General features: G+C 36.5%; 1 protein-coding gene across 1 annotated transcript in view; it reads left to right on the top strand.

Annotated features, from left to right (window-relative positions):
* ASCC3 (activating signal cointegrator 1 complex subunit 3) overlaps positions 1-24,691 on the top strand; it is a 294,902-nt gene extending 270,211 nt beyond the window's left edge. The window contains exons 38-42 of the mRNA XM_040983825.1: positions 15,771-15,922; positions 17,574-17,712; positions 21,111-21,320; positions 23,610-23,785; positions 23,881-24,691. Coding sequence (XP_040839759.1) covers positions 15,771-15,922; positions 17,574-17,712; positions 21,111-21,320; positions 23,610-23,785; positions 23,881-24,016 — 813 coding nt within the window. The 3' untranslated portion in view covers positions 24,017-24,691. The remainder of the gene's footprint in view (positions 1-15,770; positions 15,923-17,573; positions 17,713-21,110; positions 21,321-23,609; positions 23,786-23,880) is intronic.
* Positions 24,692-26,772: the final 2,081 nt, after the last annotated feature.

Below are 26,772 nucleotides of genomic sequence, written 5' to 3'. Positions count from 1 at the left end.
AATGTTCTACACCTTTCTACCTCTGTTACTGCCCCTGCTTTTCAAATAACTAAATAAGAATTTTCTTAATTCCTAAAAAAATGCATTAACCAAAAAAGCATATAATCCAAACAATGCGTTAAACAGAACATTTACGTGAGCTAGAAAACTTTTTCTACCATAGTAACTTTTAATTATATTTTTCCCTGAACTTTTTGCAATATCCCCATGTATCTCTTTTTACAAACAACAGTTTTAGGGAAGAGTGTTTTTGTTGCCATTTTATAATTGTGGTTATCCTTCTTTAATGCTACAACAAAATATAAAATATGTGTTTTGTGTAGCAATGTGGAATCTAAAACCTTATTATTCCTTGAATACTATAGGGCTAGACAAGAAGGATGATAGTTAGGTTAGGTTAGTATAGATGGGGTTTGTGAATATTGGCCAAATACTAAATATTTTTTAAGCAAAGCTAATAGGATCTGATAATGGATTGAACAAGGGTTTTCAGAGAAAACAGAAGCATAAAAAAATTACAGCACTTTTCTCCAGAGCAAGTAGGAAAACACAGCTACCATGTACTGGGAGAAGAATATAAGATGAGGTTTGGATGACACAAGTGCACCTACAGGACTGAGGTTATGAGGGGTCTTGGTTTTCTGCTTTATACCTTTTTTGAACATTTCTGTAATGAAAAAGGTACTTTTAATAATTTCATAAAAACTTAAAATGGTTTTAAAGGTAGAATAAATCTATTGATTAAGTGTACACGGGTGTTATCTTTTTACTTTCTTGATTCAAAGACTTGGAAATAATCTGAGTAACTTCAGATCCTTGAGCACTGCAAAATATTCTATTTCCAGGTAGGAACGTTGCAATTATGTAAAATGTCAGTAGTCATAAAAGAACATACAGCAGTGTACTTTTGGAAATTCTTGGAAAATGGATTTAAAAATATTTATTTTAGTGCAAAAAGCTTTGAATCCATGCCTAGTTGTTTTTAATAATATACCTTTTTCATGTATCTGCTGTAGGCTTTCCATATGTACAATTTCAAAAATAATTTTCACCAAAATAAACTTTTTAATCTCCATTTTCCAGGGTACTTTGTGAAGTACCCTCATCATTAGAGAAAAGACGTAGGATTGTTTTAACGGAGATTAATGGTATGGATACCGGGACCTGCTGCTGTGGTTTTCACTGCTTCTTTATGCATTTCTGAATTATTTAAATGTGTTACAATGAACTCTTAGTATTTTTATTAAAATGTAACAATTTTATTACTTTACTCAAAATGTTTTATAAAATATGGTAGGCACAAACCATCCAAAATTAGAAGGGAATGGAAGTAAGGCTATAATAAACAAATAAATTTTGTTGACACCCTTTTGTAGCTAACACATGGTTTACTTCTCTGGGAAGATGATTTACCACTCCTTGTTAGTCACACTTTACAAACAAAGGTTAAAGTTCTTAAATCCTTAGTTATGGCCCTGGATATTCACTTGTGTTTCCTGTAACTGTTTTCTCTTCAAACACTGACTTCTTATTGTTAGTGAACCCTGACATAAGAAAGAGTTGGGTAGAAGTTGTAGGAAAATTATGTTTTACACTGGTAGATAAGTAGATTGCCATTTTAATTTTTTATGTTACATACATATATGTTACATGTAAAATTATATGATTAACTCATTGATACTTTATTTCTTAGCACTCGATCAATATAATGCAAAAGCTATAAAATAAAGCAATCCCCAAAAGGAGTGGATTGCTAAATTTACTGTTGGGGGAAAGATTACAGTCAGGTACTTTTAACCTCTTACACTTATATTTATATAAATTTTATATGATGGGTTTCATACTTGAATTTTTTTTTCTCTTTCTCTCTCTAGATAGTCTCTATAGAGAATAGTTTTTAATAATAAAATTGGATATACTTCATTGTAGGTAGTTTGAAAAAGCAAAATTTTAAAGTTAAGTTGTAAGTGCATCTTTACCCCCCTAAGGCTCTTTTGTTTTTTCAATTAATTTAATTTTTGTCTTAATGCAGACTTTCATTTTGAAATAATCTGAGTAGTACACATTTTTTTAAGGTTTATTCATGTTTTATTGCAAAGCCAGATATACAGAGGAGGAGACACAGAGAGGAAGATCTTCCGTCCAATGATTTACTGCCCGAATGACCAAAATGGCCAGATCTGAGCCAATCGGAAGCCAGGAGCCAGGAAGTTCCTCTAAGTATCCCACAAGGGTGCAGAATCACAAGGCATTGGGCCGTCCTCGACTGCTTTCCCAGGCCACAAGCAGGGAGCTGGATGGGAAGCGAGGCAGCTGGGATTAGAACTGGTGCCCATATGGGATCACAGCGCTTTCAAGGCTAGGACTTTAGCCACTAGGCCACTGTGCTGGGCCAATAGTACGCATTTGTAAAGTACTATAATGACATTTTCATTTACCTTTCACCTAGTTTCTGTGGATGTTAACATCTTACCTCAAATAATCCAGTGCTATTTGACTCATCCACTCATCTCACTCAAATTTTCTGTATAAGAATCTTATCCTAATAGGTCCTTTCCTTGTTCCATGATCTCACATCATGTTTAGTGATTGCACCTCTATAGTTTGTTGAAAACTTTGAAGAGATTGGACCAGTTATTTTATAGAATTGTCATATAGTGTGAACTTGCCTGATGCTTCCTTGTGACTAGATTCAGATTCCCTGCTTTGAACCAGAATACAACAATCATGTTTGCCTTCTTAGTGTGTCACACCAGGAAGCTCATGGATGGATCTGTCTGCTGCTGATGATTATTAACTGTACATTGAGGTTGTATTTGCCAACTTTCTCCAAGTTACTTTTATTTCTTTTGTAATTAGTAAGTGTTTAGTGGGAAGTATACGATGCTATACTTCCTACATAATTATCATGTCTTATTTCCCTACATCATTATCAGGATGCATAGTAACATTTTCCTAAAATAATTGTAAATAATAAATTTCCTAAAATATACTATGAGGAAGAGCTTCCCCAAAACATACACCTTTTTTTTTCTATTTTTCTGTAGTCAAGCATTTAGTTATGGAAATATTTCCAAGTTTGATAACAAACTCAGAACTGATGATAAGTGGCTGATGTTTTAAGTCACTTTCTGGTTCACATTCTTTGGTAATCAAAGAACAGAGAAATAGATGGTCGGAGAAGGTTACATAACTCTGCTGGCGTTTTGGTGATTTGTTGCACCCCATGGAAACTAAGTTGGAATTCCACCTATACACTGATCAGAAAGCACTCAAAAGATCAGCATGGTGGTATACTGCTCAAAGCCTCCACCTACAGTGCTGGCAACCCAGATGGGCTCCATTTCAAGTCCCAACTGCTCCACTCCAAATCTAGCTCCCTGCTTATGACCTGGGAAAGCAGTGACAGCTGGCCCAAGTCCATGGGCCTCTGCACTTTCATGAGGGACCTGGAAAAAGCTCGTGGCTCCTGGCTTCAGGTTGGCTCAGCTCTAGCTATTATGGCAATTTTGGAAGAAACCCAGCATATCTCTCTCTCTCTCTCTGCAACTTAACCTTTCTAATATAAATAAGTATGTCTTTGGAAAAGAAAAAGAAATGCTCAGGAAACTTATGCTTCCAAATTTAAGTTGGAACTAAAGTTTATTTAATGCCTAATATTTGGTAAACTGTGCACCATCTGTGGCTTCTCTGTTCTCTACCAAAAATTAAAAGAGGAGGCAGACCATCACCACATTTGTGGTGATATTCAGCTTTTACTGAGAGGGTTTTGTGTACTGGTTTCTGTCATAAAAGTGAATCTTGAAATTGTTTTAAAGTGTGAGAACTTCATAGGCATTCCTGTGTTGTTTTGCTTTTAACCAAGAATTCCCACTAGGCCATGAATAAAAATTTTTAATTAATCCTTCCTTTTCCCTGTATACTCAAAGCACCTCCTTTTAATTACTCTGGTTCCCTTTTCAACAGTCTGCCTATAATTACTTTAAACATTTTCTAAGAGGGACTTGTTAACATGATTGAATATTGTAACTACTGTATTATGTAGTTCTGCAGTGTCCAGTTGACATCATGTTTGCTTTTTTATATCAACTGCTTATGATTCTTCTCAAATTTTTATGTTATGAATACAGATAAAAATTATCATTTGCTTTATTATATTCTCCCCTAAAATCCCAATAATTGAAAATAATTGGAGAAAAATCAGATTGCCCACACAACTGGAGAGGAGGAGGAATGCCTTCATAATTATGTAAGATAACCCTATAATAAAGAATGCATATGCACAGAACCTCTGCACAGATTTATTAAAGGCACACATACACATTTTATATGTTTCTCTTCCATTTTCAATCTGCCTTCTCTACTTAAGTCAGGTACTTAGCTTCTTTTAGTTACCTACCACCACCACCGCTTGTTGGCCTCTCCTGGATGCAGCTTGATCCATTTGGAAAAATTTGAAACTACTAATCAGCCATAGGCAGTGTTAGCAGTACCCTGCCCCAAGATATGGGACAACTTATTACTGTAAAGGTAGCAAGCATCTCTCTACTAATCATGAGGAGTGCAAAGATCTGTCTGCCTACCAACCATGTGATAATGTAGATTGTTCTTAATCCATTGCCCAAATGAAAGTAGGCCAGGATAATCAAGGTCAGCTGTCTTGAAAATATTGTGCTTTGGTGTCTGAAAGAAAAGTATTTAAGCAGTTGTGTTCTGCTACATAAGCTGCCAAAATTGTTTCTTAGATCTTGCACCTAATTTTTTATTTATTTTGTTATCCCATTATACAGTTCTATAGGTTCCAGAATTTCCCTCTTCTCCCCCAATCCCTGCCATCCTGTTCATTTCCCTCATGTCATTCCAATAGTATAGTCCTTCACAATCAGTCATTAGTCCATCATTCTGCTATTTAAGTATATCCTCACATTGTAGGCATGGACAGTAGCTGAGTCTAGTATCATATTGTCAAGATACATTCAGCAGTTTCTTTGGGAGTCCATCTTTAATTTGGAAGTAGAGATGCACACAGCATTGTATATTCACATCTGAATGTGATAATCTCTACTACATAGTTACTATATATTCTGTTAAATGAAAAGCCATAAAACAAAATCAGTAACAGAGAAAAAAATAGAAAGTTGCATCTAAACTGCCTAAATAGAAGAAGGGAGTGATGAAGTGTATGAATTGGGCTGTTATGCCCCCCTGCAGTCAGATAAGCTTCTTAAATTTGCAAAAAAAAATCTTTAAAAGTATATTGGTGATGTGGCATGCATGTTGGGAGAAAGTTACTCTACTCTACTGTAGTGGAAATGTAGGCTACTGCACCCACTATAGAAGTCAGTGTGGAAAAATGCTAAGACAACTAAAAATTGATAAACCTTGTTTCCCAGGTTCCCACTGCTAGGAATGTATCCAAAGGGAGCAGAATCTACATGTGAGAAAAGGGACCTACAATCCTATATTTGTAGCAGAACAGCTCACAGTAGCAAAGACATGTTAAACAACCCAGGCACTTGTCAAAAGAAGAATGGATTTTTTAAAAAACTGTAGTACATCTACTCCATCGAATACTAACTACTCAGCCATTAGAAAGAATGAAATTCTACCATTTGCAACAAAATGGTTCAAACTAGAGACCCATTATGCTCAGTGAAATAAGCTGATCCCAACAGCACAAATATCACATGTTCTCTCTGATGTAAGGTAGCTGTCATGCAAATATGAGCTCAGTGGACAATAGGTAAATTTGAATATATGTGTATGTACCTATATTCATAACTGTTCATTTTGAATTCCATAATCAAGACTAACATACTGGGAAGTTACTATACATTGTACTATGCATCTCATAAATGAAAGTAGAACTCCTGAAGAAACTATTAAGTATACACTATCTACTATTATTTAAACCTACAGTGCCATGATACACTAAACAGTAGAATATTGAACTTGTGTATATGCTATTATAATAATATGGGAGAAAATGGGAGGGACAAGTAATCTTTGTGCATATGGAATTATGTCATGAAAAATCATTTTTTAAAACGAAAGAAACATCCAACTTACAGAATTGAAGGTGTGTATTGGTAAAATTGTTCTTTTACCTAAGCCTCAAAATAATAGCTTAACCTCTTTATCTCTTTAACAGCTTCTGACAAACAAAACATATTTCAAGTAACTAATCATATGTTTCTCCTAAAACCCACAGCTATTCTACGAATACAGCATTTCCTATTCAATGTCTTTTTAAAAGTAGGTTAATCGATAGCTATGTGTGGGCAGCCATTTGGCTTATTAGTTAAAATGCCAGTTGGGATGCCAGCATCTCATATGAAGTGCTTGGGTTCAATACCCAGTTCTTAAGCTTTCTATTAATTGGGACCCTGGAAGGGAGCAGTGATGACTCCAGTAGTTGAGTTCCTACTCAGTTTGCAGAAACATGGGCTGAGTTCTTGGCTTACGGCTTCAGCTCAGCTCAGCCCATTATCTGCTAGGGAGTGACCCAGCAGGTAAAAGTCTCCTGTATCTGTCTGTCTCTCTCTCTCTCTCTCTGTTTCTCTCTTTCTCTCTGTTCCTCTCTCCCTCTCTCCCTCTCTCCCTTTCTCTGATTAAAAAAAAAACACAAAAAAAACAAACTTTGATATATGTGTATACTCATATGTATTCATGTATACATATATTAGTCTGAGAAAGATTGTTAAGAAAAAAGTCTTTTACATGGACAATATTATAATTATAAACTGGATCTCTGTCAACAAATAATTCTTGTTTGAAGTAAATTAAAAGTGTAGAAATGTTTATGATTCCAAGAGATGGAACTGCCATGAGGAAGACTAACGTAACTTTTAAGGAGTATTTACCTCTGGGTGCACTAAGCACAAACTCCATAGGTTAGCCATGTGTTGAAGAATGTCAGGCTCATTTAAGCAAGCATGCTTTAGAATTACAGAATCAAATGCACTTAGCAGTGAAAATAGTCCAGCTACATTGAGCTCATCAAAAGGTGTACTTGGCCAAATCCTTAATCCAGTCTTGCAAGAAATGTTTTTACATGGAAAATGATAAATCTCCTGTATACTTAGAGTCCTTTCAAGTTTTTAATGCTTATAATTAGATCAAACAAAAAGATTATCTTTGAGAAGGTAATATAACACAATAGGTTTCAAAAACTTTATTCAAATCCTTTTGAGGCAAAGGTAGATTAATTATATTGTTACCTCCTTATGGGCATATTTCAAGGAATATTAATAACATTTACAGGCTTTATATTATACAGAATATGCTAGAAACTTACCAATCACTATAATTTATCAGTTATTGAAGTGACTGGAAAACAGTGTTTATATATATATCTATATATACATATACAATACATACATACACATACATATACAATTACACAAATGAGTGCATTTATTATAAATGTTGTAAACATTAGTGTTTATAACAAATTCGTAGAGATCATAGTGAACTCTGATTCGGCTTCAGCCTGCTTTCCTGGCCAAACCACCGGGAGTTCATACTTTGCCATAGTAGCCTGATGAAGTTGTGTTAATAGATGACTGTTTAAAAACAAATCTAGATGATCTTAATTCTGAGTGATTACTCTTCTAAATGCAACAATTGACACAATGGCCAGAATCATAATCATGGGTTCCCAAAGCAACAGCTTAACTACATAATACAACATTCAGTACACCACGTAAAACAAAGCACCATTCCCCATTGGAAAAGCAAAGCAGAACTCATGTACTTTGCGTTTCCAAAACTAACACAAATGTGTGGATTTTGAGGTGTTAAAACACCTTTGCTTACTCTTGTGGGTTTACAGGCAATCTCCCCTCAAGGACTATAATATAATTTGGAAGCCTATTTTCTTCTGAGTGACTTTACCTGTAAGCTTTTGTATGACAATTGGTGATGGTTTATTGATGATATGACGCCATTATGAAGGATCCTTCTACCCCCAGCTCCTCTCATAGCCACATAACAACCCTTTTCCCGATTGGGGCTGTAGGAAATGAGTAATGCTTAACCCATTTGTGTGATCAATTCACTTAAGCAGCTACTGTGAAATGTTAATCACAACTTTAATTTGTACTGCATTAGCATTTTGATTAACTTGTAGGCTTGCTAGCACACTTGAAGCGCTTTTACTCATAGTTACAGCTCGGAAATGACTTTTTGATTAATTAAGTTTGTTAGACAGCAGCTGAGCTTCCTGAATGCTAACCTTCTGGGGGTAAAAGTTCAGGAGAAAGTTACAGTGAACAACTGTTGCTATTGAAAAGGATTCTTATAAATTTATACTTAAAACATTTTAATTATTGACAAAATATTGTATTAGTTACAACTGACCTGAACCTTTAAAGAAGTGCACCTTTCTGTCAAGAAAGTTCTTTTTTTTTTTTTTTCTTTTCAGGCTTTCCCATCATTGTAAAACTTGTGGGAGCTCTTGAGCTAAATAGTGCATATTCTAACAAATGTCTAACTAATAATGTCTTAACAAACTGCCTGAGATGATTCTCCATAGTTTTAACTTTGATAACTTCATATTTGAGAAGACTTTCAGATTTTCCAAAGAATTAATGAAAATAGTATAGAATTCACATACATGCTGGGCTTAGTGTTCACAATTAATAAACCGATATTGATACTTTGTTATTAACTTATAGGCTTGCTGTAAAATCCCATTCTTACTCAGAATTTTTTATATATAGTTGATATACATTTTCTATTTCAGAATATTATTCATGATATTTCTTTGGCTTTACTTGTTTTTAAGATTCATTTTATTTATTTTATAGGCAAAGAGACAGAAGAAGAGAGAGAGAAAGAGATTTGCCATCTGCTGATTCACTCCCCAAATGGCCACAAAGGCCGGGGGTGGGCAGATTCAAAGCCAGGAGCCAGGCCTTTGAGCCATAATCCATTGCCTCTCAGATACATTAACAAGAACCTAGGCTGGAGCATAGAGTAGCCAGCAGAACTCCGATATGGGTTGTAGGTCTCCCCAGCAGGGCTATATTATTGAGTCTTCATTGTCCCCTTAGGAGCCTCTTGACTAGGACAGTTTCTCCCACTTTCCTTGTTTTGGATGATCTTTTCATGGTATGTTGGCATTCTCTTGACATTCCATAAATAACCTGATCTTTATAAATTGATTTCTTTTTTTCCAGTCAGGACTATATGGATCTCTTTATTTTAAACTCATCATGGTGTATTGCATAGTAACATTATCTGTTACTTCTGCCTCTGATTTTCATGGGCTGGATTCAGTTCCCATACTCTCAGTAAATATGATGAAGTGATATGGGGGAAAGGAGAAAATATTGAAGAGGGAGAAGGAGAAAAGAAGAAAGAAGGGAGGGTACGAGTCTATAAAATGCACAGAAAGGAATAAATGGGCCAAAGTATCTGGCTCCTTATGTATGCAAACCTGATAACATTGATGATTAAATTGACATATATAACTGAAGTTTACATTTCAGGGGAAAGTTGAGAATAATGAACCATAAAGATAGATATTATGATCTACTTGATACTATACCATATTATGTATATGTATTGGTTTTTTTTCTTCTATTGGTCAAAGGCCAATGATTTAATTTGATCAAGGTAGTCAGTGATCCTGTTTTACCCTTGGGTTATTTAAATCCAGAATTCACTCGTGTTTCAAGTGATAAACACAAGAAGAGTAGATGTTCATATGTAGTGATAATTCAGTTATGGGTTAAATTTCTTATAAAGTATAGGTTTTCAAAACTTAGGTTAAAGCACAGGTGTTGGGCAGAGCAGTTAATATGCTTCTTCAAACACCAGACTTCCATATCAAAGTGTCCAGGTTTGAGTCCTAACACTAAATCTTGGTCTAGCTTAGTCTAGTTTCCAGATAATGGCCCCAAGAGTTGGATCTCTATCTCCATTTAGAAGACTGAGGTTAAGATCTGGGCGTTCTGGGCTCCTAGCCACAGCTTTGCCCAATCCCAGCTGTTGTGGTTGTTGGAGCAGTGAATTGGTTGTTAGAAGATCTCTGTCTGCCTTTCAAGCAGAAAAAGAAAATAAATAAAAATCATAACTCTTACTATTGAAATTCATTCACAGAGATGATAATCAATTAAACACCTAATAATTATATTTAGCATTTCTATTTCTCTGACATGTATGGAACAAAAAAGTAAGATGTAAGCCACCTCACATAGCAGAGGAGATTACTCATGCTTGCCACATACTGATATTAAATCGGAGCTATTTGTCAGTGTTTTATAATGTCTTTACTGTTGTACAAATATTGCCATCGATTATGTATACATTAACTACAAATAATGCCTAAGTATTACTCAATGTTAGGAACTTTTCACAATAATTGCATGAGATTGACATCATTGATAGAAAATATATAAGGAGAGATGAGAGGCTTAAAGTGCTAGCTTTATTAGGTAAAGTCTGCAATTGTAGAAGAAGAAGTATTTCTAGACTTAGATAAAACTGTCCTTGTCAGATAGTTACACTACTAAGAAAAAGTGGTTGAATTTAGTGTTGAGAACAGCCTGCTGTGCAAAGGGAGTTCTAGAAATTGGTTGAGAATTTTAGTTGTATCCAAGTCATAAATCATGCCTCAGAATTTGAATCGCAGCTGTGCCCCTTACTATGCCACCCTGAACATGTTTGTTTATCTGTCTGAGCCACAGTGTCTTCCTCATCTATAAAATCAGTTTAAATTCAAAAAATTAAATTAATAAATAAATTAGATATATGTAATATTAGATACAAAATAAACTAATAAAAATAAATTCAAAATGGCTAGTCAGAAATTTCACAAATAGAGATATTTAAGGAATGTTCATTTTAATCACTATTACTGCATCATTCCCTTGACAATACATTAGATGCGTTCCCCCTTCTTCTGTTTCTTTCCAGATCTCATTTCCAAGTCAGGTTACTCATTTCAGCTCTTTTGGCTTCTCCTCTTGTCCCCAGGATTGTTAATCTGCAGCTGTGGCCACAGCACTCTCTCCAGAGCTCTTCACCTCTCACCTCTCACAGTAGCATCCCAGCCCAAATGTGTTTAAAGTCGGACCCATGACCTCCTTTTCGTAGTCTTCAATACATGATAATCCTACTCTTTCTGTTAATTATGTCATGGTCTTAGTTATAATATGATTTTATAAATGAATACAGTGCTAGAAATTATATTTCTATTCGGTCACAGTCAAGATCATGAAGAATTCTGATTCAGCAATCAGTTGAAATTGCTATCACTTTAGAAGAACACAAGCTCATGCAAGGTCAACCCTCATGCATTTCTCCTTACATTCCCAATCTTTCTGGCTTTGTGGGGGTAGTGTGGATAACAAATAAGTAAAGGAAGCTTAAGTTTTGCCTAATGTTTATATTAACCTGCTAAAGAATATCTGGGATTGTTTCTCTTATTTCCTTACCTTCACATTAGTCCCTCTCTGGCCTGGACCTCTAAACAGTAGCACAGTCTTATGCACTTAATAAGCAACCCTGAGTTCTCCAGCTTCACTTAGGCTACAGGATTGTCTCCCTACATGTCCTAACGAACCATTCTGCCCATCCCATACATTTGCTGCCAATCTTATATACCCTGTCCCTCAAAACTCTTAAACAATCTGGAGTTAAATTTGATCTCAAAAGGACCAAAAGAAATCGCTGTTAAAAAGAATGGGTTGTTGTGTTGTTCTTTTCATCTCATTGGTAGGACTCAGAAGTAGTTTCTCTTCTTTACTATCTAAAGTGCTGCATGCAATGTATTAGGCACCTCACATAGTACATTAATCTCATTTTGCCCTTCGATAAATGAGAAGCCTACGTTAAGTAAAACTAAATGTTTTTCCCAGATTTACCCATTGTAAATGGGACAAAATTAGGATTCTAATTCATATCTATCTGACCTCAAACCTTTTTTGCCTTTTCACTTATACTGCTTCTGATACTTATAGTAAATTAGGCAGCATGCTATTACAAACACTTTAATTGGATTTTTACCTATCTTCTGTGTAAGTATTTCTTGAGTTCATTTTGCTTAGAGCTAGAGTTAGAAAATTAACTTCAGATCCTTGCTTTCCAGGAACTATAGTTTAAGGAACAGATGTGGAAAAGATTCACAAAAAGACAATGGCAGGATGTATCAAGAGCTATGGAGGAGCTGGCATTGTGGTGTAGTGAGAAAAGCCATATCCTGCAATGCTGGCATTCCATATCAGCACCAGTTCATTTCCCAGGTACTCCACTTCCCATTCAGCTGCCTGCCAGTGCACCCACATGGGAGACCTGGATGAAGTTCCTAGCTCCTGGCTTCAGCCTTGGCCTGGCTCTTGGTGTTAGCATCACTAGAGAAGTAACTGAAAATCTCTCCATTCGCCCTCTGTAACTCTTTCAAATAAATAAGTAAGTCTTTAAAAAAAAGAGAGAGATAGAGAGCAGTGGAAACATATGAAAACCACCAAGCTCCATCAAAAGCCTTCACGGTATTAACAGCATTTGAACTAAAACTGAAGGATGAATAGGCATCCTGGGTGGATGAGGTAGAAGGAACAGTGTTTGTAAAATAACAGAAATTAAGAGCAAGGGTAAATGTGGGAAAACACCAGTATTTTTTATGTTCTTGTTCAGAGGTAAAGGTAGCAGGACACATAACAAGGAACAGAAAGGTCACCGCAGGTTGACAGTCATTGCAGGGAACTGCTAGTTTTTGTCTTCCACACAAAATCAACGGTGAAGAAATTTTAACAGGAAAATAGCATGATGAGTCTTTCCATTTTAAAAACTCATTCTGGGGGCCTGGCACAATAGCATAGCGGCTAAAGTCCTCACCTTACACACGCCAGGGTCCCATATGATCGCCAGTTCTAATCTCGGCAGCCCCACTTCCCATCCAGCTCCCTGCTTGTGGCCTGGGAAAGCCTTGGGGCCCTGCACCTGTGTAGGAGACCTGGAAGAGGTTCCTGGCTCCTGGTTTCAGATAGGCGCAGCACCAGCCGTTGTGGTCACTTGGAGAGTGAACCATCAGACAGAAGATCTTTTCTCTCTGTCTCTCCTTCTCTCTGTATATCTGACTTTGCAATAAAAATAAATATTTTTAAAAAGCTCATTTGGTAATAATACAGATTAAGTAGGTGGATGAGAATGACAGCAAGTACGCTGTTCTAGGACAGAGATTGGGCAGGACTGCACTGCGGCAGCGGGCCAGAGGGAGCAGGGCGACAGGGAGTCAGCAAAGACATGGCGCAGCATTTAGTTCACCCTGTAGTCAGAGCCTTCTCCCCTCTCATGTTCTTGATCTCCCTACTTGTATTTCTCTAAATTAAGGTAGGATAAGCAATAGTTTCCGATTTTTGATGGAGCTTTTCATTATCTTCATATAAGCACTTACTTTTCATGAATTTGATTTCAGAGTTTCACATCTGGATCATGCAGCGAAAAATCATGGAAAGCTCTCATAAATTTTATGAAATCTTTCAACTTCATCATGAAAACTTCAAAGTTAGAAACATGTGGTTCATACATCCCATTCTTCTCGTGTGCTTTTGTTCTGGAATTTATTTCAGTCAAGTTGTGATTTAAAAGCACAAGTAGAATTGACATGATTATTCCACAGTACAGATTTTAACATCATCATGATATTGTGTTAACCATAATTATACATTCCTCTTTTCCTTTTTCACATAGCAGGACCCAGAAGCTGTGACTTATGAACTTTTGCTTTCTTTTCTTTTTTTCTACTTGGTCTCTGAGTAACATTCTTTATGTCTTGCTTATCTCATACACTTCAAAGGAAATGGGCATTACTCAGCTCTGCAAGGGAATTGGAGGACTATAAATTGGTTTTCCCTGGACTTACATATATTCATTTATACACATACATTCACATATATACGTAAGACTCAATATTATGCCAACATTCAGTGCATGCTAAAGACCAGAAGGACCATGTTATCATAAATGGTACCCAAAAAGTTTGATCTGTTTCTCTCTGATATATGCAAATTGGTCATAAATAAATTTGCCCAGGTGTCTTTTAAAGTATTTTATTGGTTTTGAATGTAACCGTTTGATAACATAGAGTAAGAAAATCAAAGCTAAGAGGGAAAACACATGTATATTCATTAGTACTAAACAATACAGCAAATTATACTAACATTGTAATGTGTGAAAATTATTTTGAAAACCTCACTTATAGGGCCCGGTGTTGTGGATGCAGATTAAACCTGTGCCTATAATGCTGGCATCCCATATGATCACAGTTTGAAAGTCCCAGCTGTTGCACTTTTGATCCAGCTTCCTGATAATGCACTTGGGGAAGAAATGAAAGGTAGCCCACATGCTTGGATCCATAATACCCATGTGGGAGACGTGTGGAATTTCACACTCCTGGCTTTAGCCTGGCCCAACCCTGGCCAGCGCTGCAACAACCACTTGGGGAGTGAACCACGAGATGGAAAATGGCTTTCTCTTGCATTCACTTGTTCACTGTCTCTGTAACTCTGCCTTTCAAGTAAACTAAATAATTTTCTAAATAAATAAAATTTAAGTTTTAAAAATTATATTTTATATTAGAAATGTCTACTCTCAGTGAAATAGTAAAGCATAATTTTAAGCATTTTCTGAAATTGCCTTCACATCCTCATTGTCCAAAACCAGACAGAGTACAGTCCTACAACTATATAAAATATCTGCCTAAGATCATCATATTAACTTAGGTGTCTATAAGTCGGCATTTTCCAGAATCTAATTTAATTGAAATAGCTTTGCCTGTGTAAACTTGTCCTCTGTTTAAAGAAGATTTCACTGTTTAGTTTTGCCTTAAGCAAATGCAGCCTTTGTTTGTCCATAAAACATTAGATTAAATGTATACGCTAATATGAATAGCTTTTCATTGTGCCACATGCTCTGCTGGCAGTTGCCCCTTTGCTAGTGTCTGGTATGACTGACTGTCACTGGAAATCAGGGCTGCTAATATTAGCCTGATCTTAAAGAAAAACTTTATTGTTTTTTGGCAATAAAGCCTCCCATCTCCTTACCATTATTGATTTTACATTTATATATCTTGGATGTATTCTTTACATGCAGCTGATAATGCTCCTGATACTGTGTTAAGTAAGTACTTGCCCTAAAAAGTGCACTGAATTTTTAATCTTTTATTATCATTTGCCACTGTGATCTAAGTATCTTGGCTGCTGCAAAATAGGTTAGCATTCAGCCCTCTGTAAGAACTAGTGGATGATAAATGCTTCAGGAGGTTTAGTGTGTCTTCTCCAGTTCAACTACATTTTTGGTGTTTTGTTTTGTATAGGCAGATTTACAGAGAGAAGGAGAAACAGAGAGAAAGCTCTCCCATCCACTGGTTCACACCCTAAGTGGCCATAATGGCTGGAGCTTAGCCAATCCAGAGGCAGGAGCCTGTTCCTGGTCTCCCCTGAGGGTGCAGAGTTGCAAGGCTTTGGCCATCCTTTTCTGCTTTCCCAGGTCACAGTCTGGGACCTGGATGGGAAGTGGAGCTGCCAGGACATGAACCAGTGTGCCCATGTGGGATCCAAGCACATGCAAGGCAATGACTAGCCACTAGGCTAATAAACCGAGTCCTCAACTGCATTTCATTTCCTTATTTCCGTTTTGATGAAGATTCATTTAGAGATAGAATTCTTGGTTTATGTTTGTTTCTTGTAAAACTAACATTAAATTTCCAAAGGAGAGAGCAAGTGTTACAGTAGTCTTATAATGTGTATCTTTTCCCTGTTCAGGCAATGCTGGATGTGGCTGCAAACCAGGGCTGGTTAGTGACTGCCCTGAATATAACCAATCTGGTTCAAATGGTGATCCAGGGTCGATGGTTAAAAGACTCTTCCCTTCTCACATTACCAAACATAGAACAGCACCATCTTCACCTTTTCAGGTAAAATTATGTTAATTTTTAACGTAATTATTCCCCTATTTTTGATAATAGGAAATTAAGATAAATTCTATTATTCTAGTTTTTTTATTTCAAATAAAAGTCTTTTCTTAAATGTGTGGTCCGATAGAATTTTGTGATGTGCTTAGACTCTGGATTCCTCACAGTGAAAATGCTTCTGTTCCCGGCAAAGAGGCATGATTTTGTGACATAACATGCTGTCACCTACTATTATTGGAATTTCATCATTGATCCCAAGCTGATTCAGTATTCATTTTAACCTCTCCTATTTAAAATGCCTTTGATTTGCAGTATTGAATAAGTTTCTGCTTTTAACTACATTTATTCCTTTACAATACCAACCTTGATTTAATAATGTTACTGTTAAAGTGCTTTGTGATCTAAAGCAAAGTCATTTTGTCAGTTTCTGTTGTTATAAAACAGTTTGAAGGATCTAAAATCCATTGCCAAAATCAAAATAAAAAACTGATTATTTATATATGTTGGGAGCTCAAGATATAAGCTATTAGATTATTTACCCCACGTGTATGGTCTCTTAGACATAGGTGCAAACATTATAGCAAGGAAACCAGCAGTGCGTATTGTTAGTGAGATGTACAGCAGTTAAATGAAAATCTTTCACACTGATATTTTAAACCATTTGAAAGATACTTTGCAGCCGAAATCTTAGCTCACAATCATGTAGACAAACATAGCAGTATGGCTGGAGCCCACCACTACACACTATATTCTCGATTGCCGGATGTAGCAGTTCTTTGAGGTATGTAAATGGAGACACCAACAAGAACCACAGGCACACCTACAGCTGTCCTCAGTGTGATTCAAGTGGCTGAGTTCCAGGACAGCCGTGTGGAGCCGTGGTGCCTGCCATAAGATGTCCTTGAGAAAGTTAGGGACACTGGGAGCAGATGGCGTGGAGGGACGGATAGGCAGATAGCTCATGTGCATCTGCAACTTAGTTTCAGGAACCTTTCCAGTACTGTGATAAAGGTTGTGGGAGTGAGATTTCAGCAGTGAAGAAGGCTCTTTAAGGTTCTTCCCCCCGCTGCACGCAGGTTTGTCATGGGAGCTGCTTGGGGCCTAAGAGATTTATCTGGTTCAGGTTCCTGCGACCTTTAACACTAGTGTGTTAATGTTACTTCAGTTCTGTTTTTTCTTTTTGTTATAGGATTTAGGTACCCTGTGTTACTGAAATCTGGCATAGCAAGTGCTATAAGGCTCCAAAAAATTGCAAAAAATGTACTTTTAAAATTTTATGTTCCCACTAATTTACAGTATAAAACTTTGTTCAGGTAAACGTGGTAACGATATTTGCCAGCATCCATGAAAGACATGTGAGGGCTCCACATCACTACTTTGTCCACACAGAAGCATTGTTTCTTTGGAAAGACACACGTTATCTGTGAACCCTGAGAACTGCTGACCTCACGCATGATTTACGCGAAACATGATAGCAGTGCCACCCATGACTAATAGCTTAGGCAGTGCTGGCTCATTGTTAAAGTTTAAACATAATGTCTTTTAAAAAGTGATTATCTTATTATTTTTGTTTAATTACATAAACCACCACTGTCAGAAAATATCATTTGTGTTATGAGAAAAATCTTTGGTTGGTATTGGTATTGTTTAATAGGAAATGGAATAAGGGCCAACATAGTAAGTGTCCCACCTCCATTGAGTGCCTTCCTGAGCTGATCCATGCCTGTGGAGGGAAAGAGCATGTATTCAGCAACATGGTGGAAAGTGAGCTACACGCTGCAAAAACAAAGCAGGTGAGTACACCTTTCCCAAGGTTTGATTGAAGGCTGCTTTAGTCTGTCTGGACACTTACATCAGGACTTTTCTAACTTATAGAGCACTAGGGTTTGGAGTCAGTGTCACCTGGGTTTACATTCTTTCTGCCATTTGCTAACCATGATGATGAGCATGAAGACATTGACTGTCTCAGGAACTTCTTATGAAGTTAAGCACAACATGTAAGATGCCTTATGCAGTTCATGACAGAATGAAAAGTCTATAAATGATGCTAGAAATAGTAACAGTAATAGTAATTAAGACTAAAAGAGAGATTGCTAGAAGATGTGCCAGTATAATACTATTAAGCTGTGAAAGGCATCCACAGGCTGTGCATCTATGTTACCTATGTATGTTACTTCCTCCCTTCAAGGTCATTTTTATTTTTTATGCTTGGATGTATTTTCTTGCAATTCCATCAGTTTCCTACTTATGCCCCCTTATTTTAATCAGATAAATTCCTTCTGTGTGAACTGTGTGAGCTATATAGGAAAATAAGTCTTTTTGAAAAACAGCATGAATCATCTCTTCAATCTTTGGGAAGGCCCCAAAAAAGTGACTGAACATTGCCAGAAATGTTTGGCTCTAGGCTTTTAAGTCTTAAGCAGTTTTACCCTATACATGTCAAAGTAAATGTTCAGGATTTATAGCATAATTAACATGTTAACTTGCAAATTCAGGTATTAATGAAACTTCTAAACCATGCCTTTCTTTTTCTCAGTGAAACTTATTTTTAACAAGACTTAGAAAAAGTGTAACAAGCATAGTGTCAGATTGTTCAGTTTCTGTTAAGCCCATAGTTGGCAAAAAAATTATTTAAATATTCATAATAAGTACCTACCTTTCTAACTAAATTACCATCAAAATTATGAATAAAAACAATATCTTTAAATCAAAGCAAGACTTCTGCTAGCAACAACAAATTTCCAGTATAACATACATTGACTTCTGGCCAAGTTTTAGATGTGATGAAAAATTAGAACATTGTTATAATTAGTTCAGGGAGAACTCAGAAGTAAACTTACTTAATTTATTTGCATAAATTGCCATTCTGTTATCTTTAAAACCAAATGCAAATTGGCTCTGTCTGATATGATGATGGTTATTTGGCTCAAAAGTGCTTCAATTTGCAGAGCAATCTGGTGTCGGCTCTGCAGTGAGGCGATCCCAGGTAACATACAAATCCTGAATTATTCCAGAAATTAGTATGTTTAAAGCATCAATTTAAGTGCTAATTGCAGTAGTAATGAGAAAAAGCAGTACGACTGTGAGATTTGCATCTCCTACCCCATCAGTATGCCTGGAACGGCTGCTGACTGGCAGAGGATTTCGCTGCTAATTAAATAATTGTATGCATGGCAGTGCTCTTGCCTGATTCAATAGATGAAGATTAATCCTCAGATAAATATGTTTGGCTGGTATTGAAATGTCTTAGCAGTTTCTTTAAAAATAGCTCATGTTTTATATAAATAAATATATAAATATACTCAATAAATATATGTGTACATATTTTTGAATTGAAAAATAACATTCTACAAAGAAGATTTCATAAATATAAAAGCTATATATGACTTTAGTGGACTTATGTCATGCTAATAGCAGAAAACATCATGTTGGTAACTAATTTAGCACTACAAGTGAAAAAACAGGAAGTCTTGTTTCAGGTGATAAACATTGCTTGTATTGTCTCAAAAAGTTAAATGCCTTACGGAAACTTTTTGGTGTCCACTTAGCCACTTTTCCAAGCTGGCCAGTCTACAAGAACATCAGGTGGTACAGCATCCATACTCAATGGCTCTCGGTTCTAGGAGATCCTTTGCTTCTAGTATATTCTGTGGCTTAACCATTTCAAAATATGGTTCCAGGCATAATTTGAGATGAACATGACAGGTTTACAGGATTGGAGTTGAACTGAAAAATCTGCCTCACATTTGTCGTTTTTTTAATTTCTAAAAGTAGTTTGGTTCCTTAGAACTGTTTCATTTTGGTCAGGTTAGACTGTATGGCCTTTGCAACAGGAAGTCAAAGTATTATGAAACTTACAGTAGATATTAAAGAAATAAAAAATACCCATGTAGTTTTTTGTTGTTGTTGTTGTTGCTGTTGTTTACACATAAGAAGTGTCAACTGTTAAGCCAACATAGGGAGACATTTTCTTGACTGATTATGATATTACAACCTAATTGTAAATGTTAGAGAATACTACTCAGTTGTAAATCTAAGTAGCTTATTCTATATGTTCTTTCTACTCGTAAGCATTTAGTATTTTAATACTGATTTCCCACAAATATCATTCAGTTTAAAGAGCAAGGATAAAACTGGAAAAATATTTTCTACTCTTTAATGTATGCCATTTTAATTGGCATTATCAAAAATATGTTTGCCTCCAGAAAGAAACCTAGCTTACAAGATTCCTTGTAATATATAAACATATAGACATTCACCTCTCAGAGTGACGAATTTTCACAGTGTGGATGTCTTTTATAGTTTGTGGTCAATGTATGATACCAACATGAAGAATTACATTGTTATTTTTTTAGGTTGCCTTTATATCACCCAAGTAGTGCTCTGCTTTAGAAGTTACAGAAGTATAACAATAGATGCTTCTCTGAAACAGACTAGTTCATCAACAAACTCTTTTATACTCATTATTTCTTTTTTTTTTAAAGATTTATTTTTATTATTTATTTTTTATTGGAAAGGCAGATATACAGAGAGGAGAGACAGAGAGAAAGATCTTCCGTCTGATGATTCACTCCCCAAGTGAGCGCAACGGGCCGATACTTTGCCAATCCGAAGCCAGGAGCCTCTTTCGGGTCTCCCACGCGGGTGCAGGGTCCCAAAGCTTTGGGCCGTCCTCAACTGCTTTCCCAGGCCACAGGCTGGGAGCTGGAAGGGAAGCGGGGCTGCCGGGATAGAACCGGCGTCCATATGGGATCCCGGGCGTGCAAGGTGAGGACCTTTAACCACTGCGCCACCGCGCCGGCCCGATTATTTCATTATTTCATTATTTCATTATTTCTTAATATAGCTAATGACCTTTCAATATCAGGAGTGATTTCCAGTAAAGTATTACAAGTTTAGATACTGAAAATATTTTTTAATTGTTTCTAAAGCAACTTTTGAAACTTTAATGTGTGTTGTTGTACACACATACACATGAATATAAGAAAAACTTGGGAAATCTGAACAAGATCAGTGGAGGTATCAATGTTAATATCCTAGCTGTAATACTGTAGTCTTGTTTTGAAGAATGCTCTGCCTGAGGAGAAAATTAGCAAATGGTCCATAGTATTTCTCTTTATAATTTTTTACAACTGCACTGAATCCAGAGTTATTCCTTAGTTGATAACCCCCACCTTTTTTTTTAATTTAGGCATGGAATTTCTTATCTCGCTTGCCAGTGATAGATGTTAGTATAAGTGTTAAAGGCTCATGGGATGGCTTAGTTGAAGGACATAATGAACTCTCCATTTCAAATCTGACTATGGACAAACGAGATGACAACAAATGGATCAAGTTGCAGGCTGATCAGGAGTATGTGCTTCAAGTCAGCTTGCAGAGAGTCCACTTTGGGTTCTACAAGGTATGGTGTTTGGTTTCCATTCTCGCATTTTATTTCATACCAAATACCAGCATGCACCACCACACATTTTTTTTGTATTACGAATGTATCCGTGTCATTCATGAATCCTGCTTTCTCAACTGTCCTTAAGCAGTAAGAGTCAGTCTTTTGAAATTAGTTCTCCTCAAATGCTGTTTTCAATACCCCGAGAATATCTACCATACTACTAATACTGATTGCAAAATGTGATCAACAGACTCAGGCGAGCAGATTTTCCTGGAGTACCTCATAACTTGACAGATTCTTGACCCCCCTCAAGATTAGCTGAATCAGAACCTCATGGAAAGTGGTCTCAAAATGTAAGCTTTATTTAGCATCCAAATGTTTATAAAGATATCTAGATATGAATAAGATGCTAGGGATTTTGAGCCCCAGTTGCCACCTTGGCCAGCTTCTTCCATCATCTTAGGACAAATAAAATTTTTTTTTTTGTTGTAAATTACTGTGGTGTATTCGGTTGCCTCTGACACCAAAATTAATTGTTTGGCTCTCTGAGACTGTTAGTGCACAGCATGTACACAGATTGATTTGTAGTACCTTAGTAATTGAAATAAGAAAAACATTGTCTTTTTAGCCCAGTGTATTCAGGGCTTTCTCGTGTCTAGAATAAGCCCTTAGAGGTGAAATTGTGTTTTATTAACACCCCCTCTTTTCACACACAAAGTGACCAACAACTTAAAGGTCCACACTTATTTGTTGTTCTTTCAAGCTTCACATCATGATTTTTTTTATTTTAAATTTTGAATTTTATGGCATAAATCTGTAGAGCCATGATTTCTAATCTTAAAAAACAGTCAGTGTACAGATGAACTGATTGACCTAAAGCAGCATTTCAGAGTTAATGTGAACATTTTTAGCTGAGTTAATGTTTTCTAACAACACCCCCCCCCAAAAAAAAAACACAAAAATGTTAGTGGTCATAAAGGTAAAATGGGGAAAAAAATGAGTTTTTTTAACCATAATGTGCTAAGAATATAGATTTAGTCATTTCAGAGAAAATCAGTATTTTCTTTCTGAATGATATGAAGATGCAACATTACTATGTGGCCCTTCTTTGAGAACACTGCAAGTTAAATATCTGTGTAAAACACTGAGTGACTGATTTAGAGCACATCATTATTACTCCATTTTATGCCATAAAGTTTTTGCCATAAAGAATCACTGAAGTAATATTGCATTTGTAAAATTCAATCTAAAATAACGTTCAAATGCTATCATTATACCTAATCTTAGATTGTGTTGATTTATATGTTTTTGTTTTGGTTTGGTTTTGGTTTTATTTATTTTTTTTATTTTGGCAGTCTTTACATAGTTAATTAGGATAAAAGGTTCAAGGGTTACAGGAAAGTGGGTAAGACTAGCATTTTTTCCATATTGTTTCCTTCATGTTTAAAGGGGGATATTAAGGGAGAAGGCCCACCCAATCTTCCACCCTCCCTAGGTCCCAGATGTAGGGTATGCTCTGAGGTTCTTGCTCCAGTGGTTTTGATATTTCAGCAGTTATGAATCGCTGCCAATCTTGCCACTCCAAGCGCAATGAAGTCTTTGAAGAATCCACTGATTGACATAGTCCGTCAGAGCTGAGATGGTTGGTTGACCTGTTCTGTCTTCTCTCTTTTCTTGGTTAGGGTTCTTGAGTCCAGCATTTTGATTGGGGAGATCTCCAAAGAAACTTTGAGGTGTGCTCAAACCAAATTATTGTATATGCAAGTACAGGGCCCAGCACAGTCCATGGGATTTATATGTTTTACACATTGGTTGGTTTCCCATTCTTAAGAGGCAGGACTGTTTAATTTTACCACATCAGAATATTATCTTTTTTTTCTGAATGTTTTATTCTAGATGAGTGGAAGGTATCTATATGGCATAAGTATCATTATCTTGAGATTTAGCATCTAGGTTGCCTTTGTTTCTGTAAGCATCAGTTCCTTTCAGATAAGGCTTTGGAAGATTTCGTTAATATGGCTTATCTTAATTGTTCATCTGCAAAAAATACATTAACAATAAGTTAATGTACAAATTGATGTCTACATTTAGAGCTTCTATTCTAGCAGAGTCAAAATTTTGATTGCTAGTAGCCAGAAACTGGTGTTTGCAATGTATCCTGAAAATCTTAAAGTAAAAACCTGTCAAACCAGAAAGGAAGAAAATTTGAAATTGATAGATACACTCTAAGGTATACATCTATGGCCTGTCGTATAGAAAGTTTAAACATTATACTAATGTTTTATGCTTTGTTCTGGTTTCCAGGGAAGGCAAGAGACCTGTGCAGTAACCCCTCGATTTCCCAAATCCAAAGATGAAGGATGGTTTTTAATATTAGGAGAAGTAGATAAGAGAGAACTTATTGTTTTAAAAAGAGTAGGATATATACGAAATCATCATGTGGCTTCCCTTTCATTTTATACCCCTGAAACACCTGGAAGGTAAGCAAGCATAATTTTAACAACAGTGCTACCAGAATTGAGTGGGGTTGAGTAGAAAGATAGATTTATATTTTCGCTCAACTGTTTTATTCTAGGTATATCTTTACACTGTATCTCATGAGTGACTGCTACCTTGGCCTGGACCAACAATATGATATTTATCTGCACGTCACAGAAGCAAATCACACTACACAGGTCAACGCAGAGGTCACCGATGCCCTCATTGAGTGAAGCACCCTGACCCAATGGATCAATTTAAAAGAAGCATTTAACAAGTATGACCCTTTAGCCGTCTAGACAAAGTCCAGTTACTTCATGTTTGCCATGACAGAATCAACTTCTAACCTGGTAGACATCCTACACGTTGACAGTTGCTGCAGTATTGACTCCAGCAGCACAAAGTTGGATGCAGTGGCCTTTTAACAAATGTTGCCTTTTATAATGTTGTCTCCATGGGTTTCTTGATACTGTAAAATGGATAAGTATGTAGGACAATCTCTTAAATTGTGTATGTTTGAGACAATATCCAGAAATTTTCAATCAAATCTCACAAGATGCTGTTTACATGAATGTCAGTTTCGGGATTTTTTATTTGTTTGTTTTGTTCTGTTTTTTTTTTAAGTAAAACTGCCATAAGGTCTGACAATGTCAGGCTTTTAATTGTGCAGTGTAAAATATGTGAGATAAATATGCAAGGTGATTCACTATGTATCTTGATAGCAAACATTATACTTTGATCTCATTTAGAAGCAGTTTGAAGAAATTCTTAGTCATAAATGTTAATAATATATGACATAAAGTTATGGAATCCAGTGATGATGAAACAAGAAAACAGAATATACTGATCTTGAAAAATACATTTACTACGACTGGTGCAAATAAAATATGCAGAGTTTCACTTGAAAACAAGCTCAATTTTTTTTTCCTGACTTCCTTTTCTTTATAAACCTCCTTATGCTTGTTTCCCTTCTACTTTGAGACTATTTCCATTGTCTTTCTGATATATTTCTTTATGCAAGAAAGCAAGCATAATATAATTGTGCTTTGGCATGTACAGACACAATCATGTTCTCCTAGACATGCCTGAAACAAACGCAAGGTTTAAATGGTGGATAGGTTTTTCCACTATGAATCAAGAAATTTCTCCTTATCTAAACAAGTTAGGTCTGGCGGGGGAAACTTATCAAGGTATGTACTTGCATCCCTGCCACCAGCATGGAAGACCCAGATGGAATTTCTGGCCTCTGACTTGGGTCAGGCCCAACCCCAGATGTTGCAGGGATTTGGAAGTGAATCAATAGGTAAAAGTTCCCCCTGCCAGTCTCCCTCCCTCTTTCTCTCTTTCTCTCTGTCTCTCTCTCGGGGTGTGTGTGTGTGTGTGTGTGTGTGTGTGTGTGTGTGTGTTTCCTTTATCGTTCTGGCTTCCACAGGGGGAGCAACATGCAGGCTAATCTCCCACGTTTAGTGCCAGCATCCCAAATGGGTGCCAGTTTGTGTCCCAGCTGCTCTACTTCTGACCCAGCTCATTACCAATATGCCTGGGAAAGCACAGGATGGCTCAAGTCCTTGGGCCCCTGTACCTATGTGGGAGACCTGGAAGAAGCTACTGATTCCTGGCTTTGGACTGGCCCAGTTCCAGTTGTGGGATCCATTTGGGGAGTGAACCAGCAGACAAAAGATTTCTCTGTGTGTATGTGTGTATCTCCTCTCTGTAAATCTGCCTTTTTGATAAATATAAAACTATAAAGCATAAAAGATTATATATTGAGATTAAATACAGACACCGATTACTATTCTGTACAGAAGTCTGAAGCAGCCTTTGGGAAGTGGGGGAGCAGTTTCACCAATAATGTATATACACAGGACTCCAAATAATAAAGAAGAAATTTGTTATGCCTGTCAAAGAGAAAAAAATATTGTGAAAAATTAGAATTTTAAGATTATAACTTTTTTTCTGAATAAGCCACATGGGACACTAGTAAGGCAAAGTGTACTTAATTGTAAGTTAGTCTTATCCTAATGAGTGACCAACAGTATTTGCCTGCAAATTTGCATTCATGTTAAGTATGTCTTGGAACATATGCCAACATAATCTGATTAGTACTATGTTCAATCTGTCAAAACATTAACTTTCCATCACATATATAGTAGCCAAGAATTTCAGTAGTTTTAAAAAATGACTCCAAGTCTAGATTATTTAGAGTGTTTCTTTGTCTTAAAATTTATGAATGGAGTCTTGTTTTTGTAGAGATAGGTATTATGCTAAATATTCCAGTAGGTAGAGTATAAAGTGCTTCTGTAGCTGGAGCAAGCACAGTCTGCTTCGTCTCTGCCCATGCATCTCCAGGCTCACTGCTGCATCACACTATTCTGATTTCGTGGCTTACTATTTCATAGTCCTCAGGGGGTTTTAGCAATCCAAAATTATTGGAGTAGCAGTCAGATGTTTTTCTGAGCCACTATACTGACTACACTGATAACCATGTGATTCGGGATATTCTGTTCTCAAGCAGAGTAGCCTCATGAGAAAAGAAGTGCAGAATTGTAGGTCCAACAGCCTGGCTCAATTGGCTAATCTTTTGCCTGCCTGCCTGCCTATATACCCATGTCTGTAGCCCATATGAACCAGTTCATGTCCCAGCTGTTCCACTCTTTATCCAGCTCCTTGCTTACAGCCCGGGAAAGCGGAGCAGAGTAGGGCAACCCAAAGCTTTGAACCCCTATAGTCAAGTGGGAGACCTAAAAAACGCTTCTGGGTCCTGATTCAGATCAGCTCAACTCCAGCTAGTGCAGTCTTTTGGGGAATGAAGCATCCAACGGAAGATCTTTGTCTCTCTCCCTGTTAATCTGCCTTTCCAATAAAAATAAATAAATCTTTTTTGGAAGTACAAAATTATAAAAACTTTTTTGGAAGTACATATTATAAAATCTATCATAGTGATAGTTTTAGGGAGTAAATGCTCTGGGACTTCAAGGATAAACTATTC

This window comes from Ochotona curzoniae, unplaced genomic scaffold, assembly GCF_017591425.1.
Source record: "Ochotona curzoniae isolate NIBS_2020 unplaced genomic scaffold, NIBS_Ocur_1.0 contig_3819, whole genome shotgun sequence".
NCBI lineage: Eukaryota > Metazoa > Chordata > Mammalia > Lagomorpha > Ochotonidae > Ochotona > Ochotona curzoniae.
This window is presented reverse-complemented; position numbering and strand designations above follow the sequence as displayed.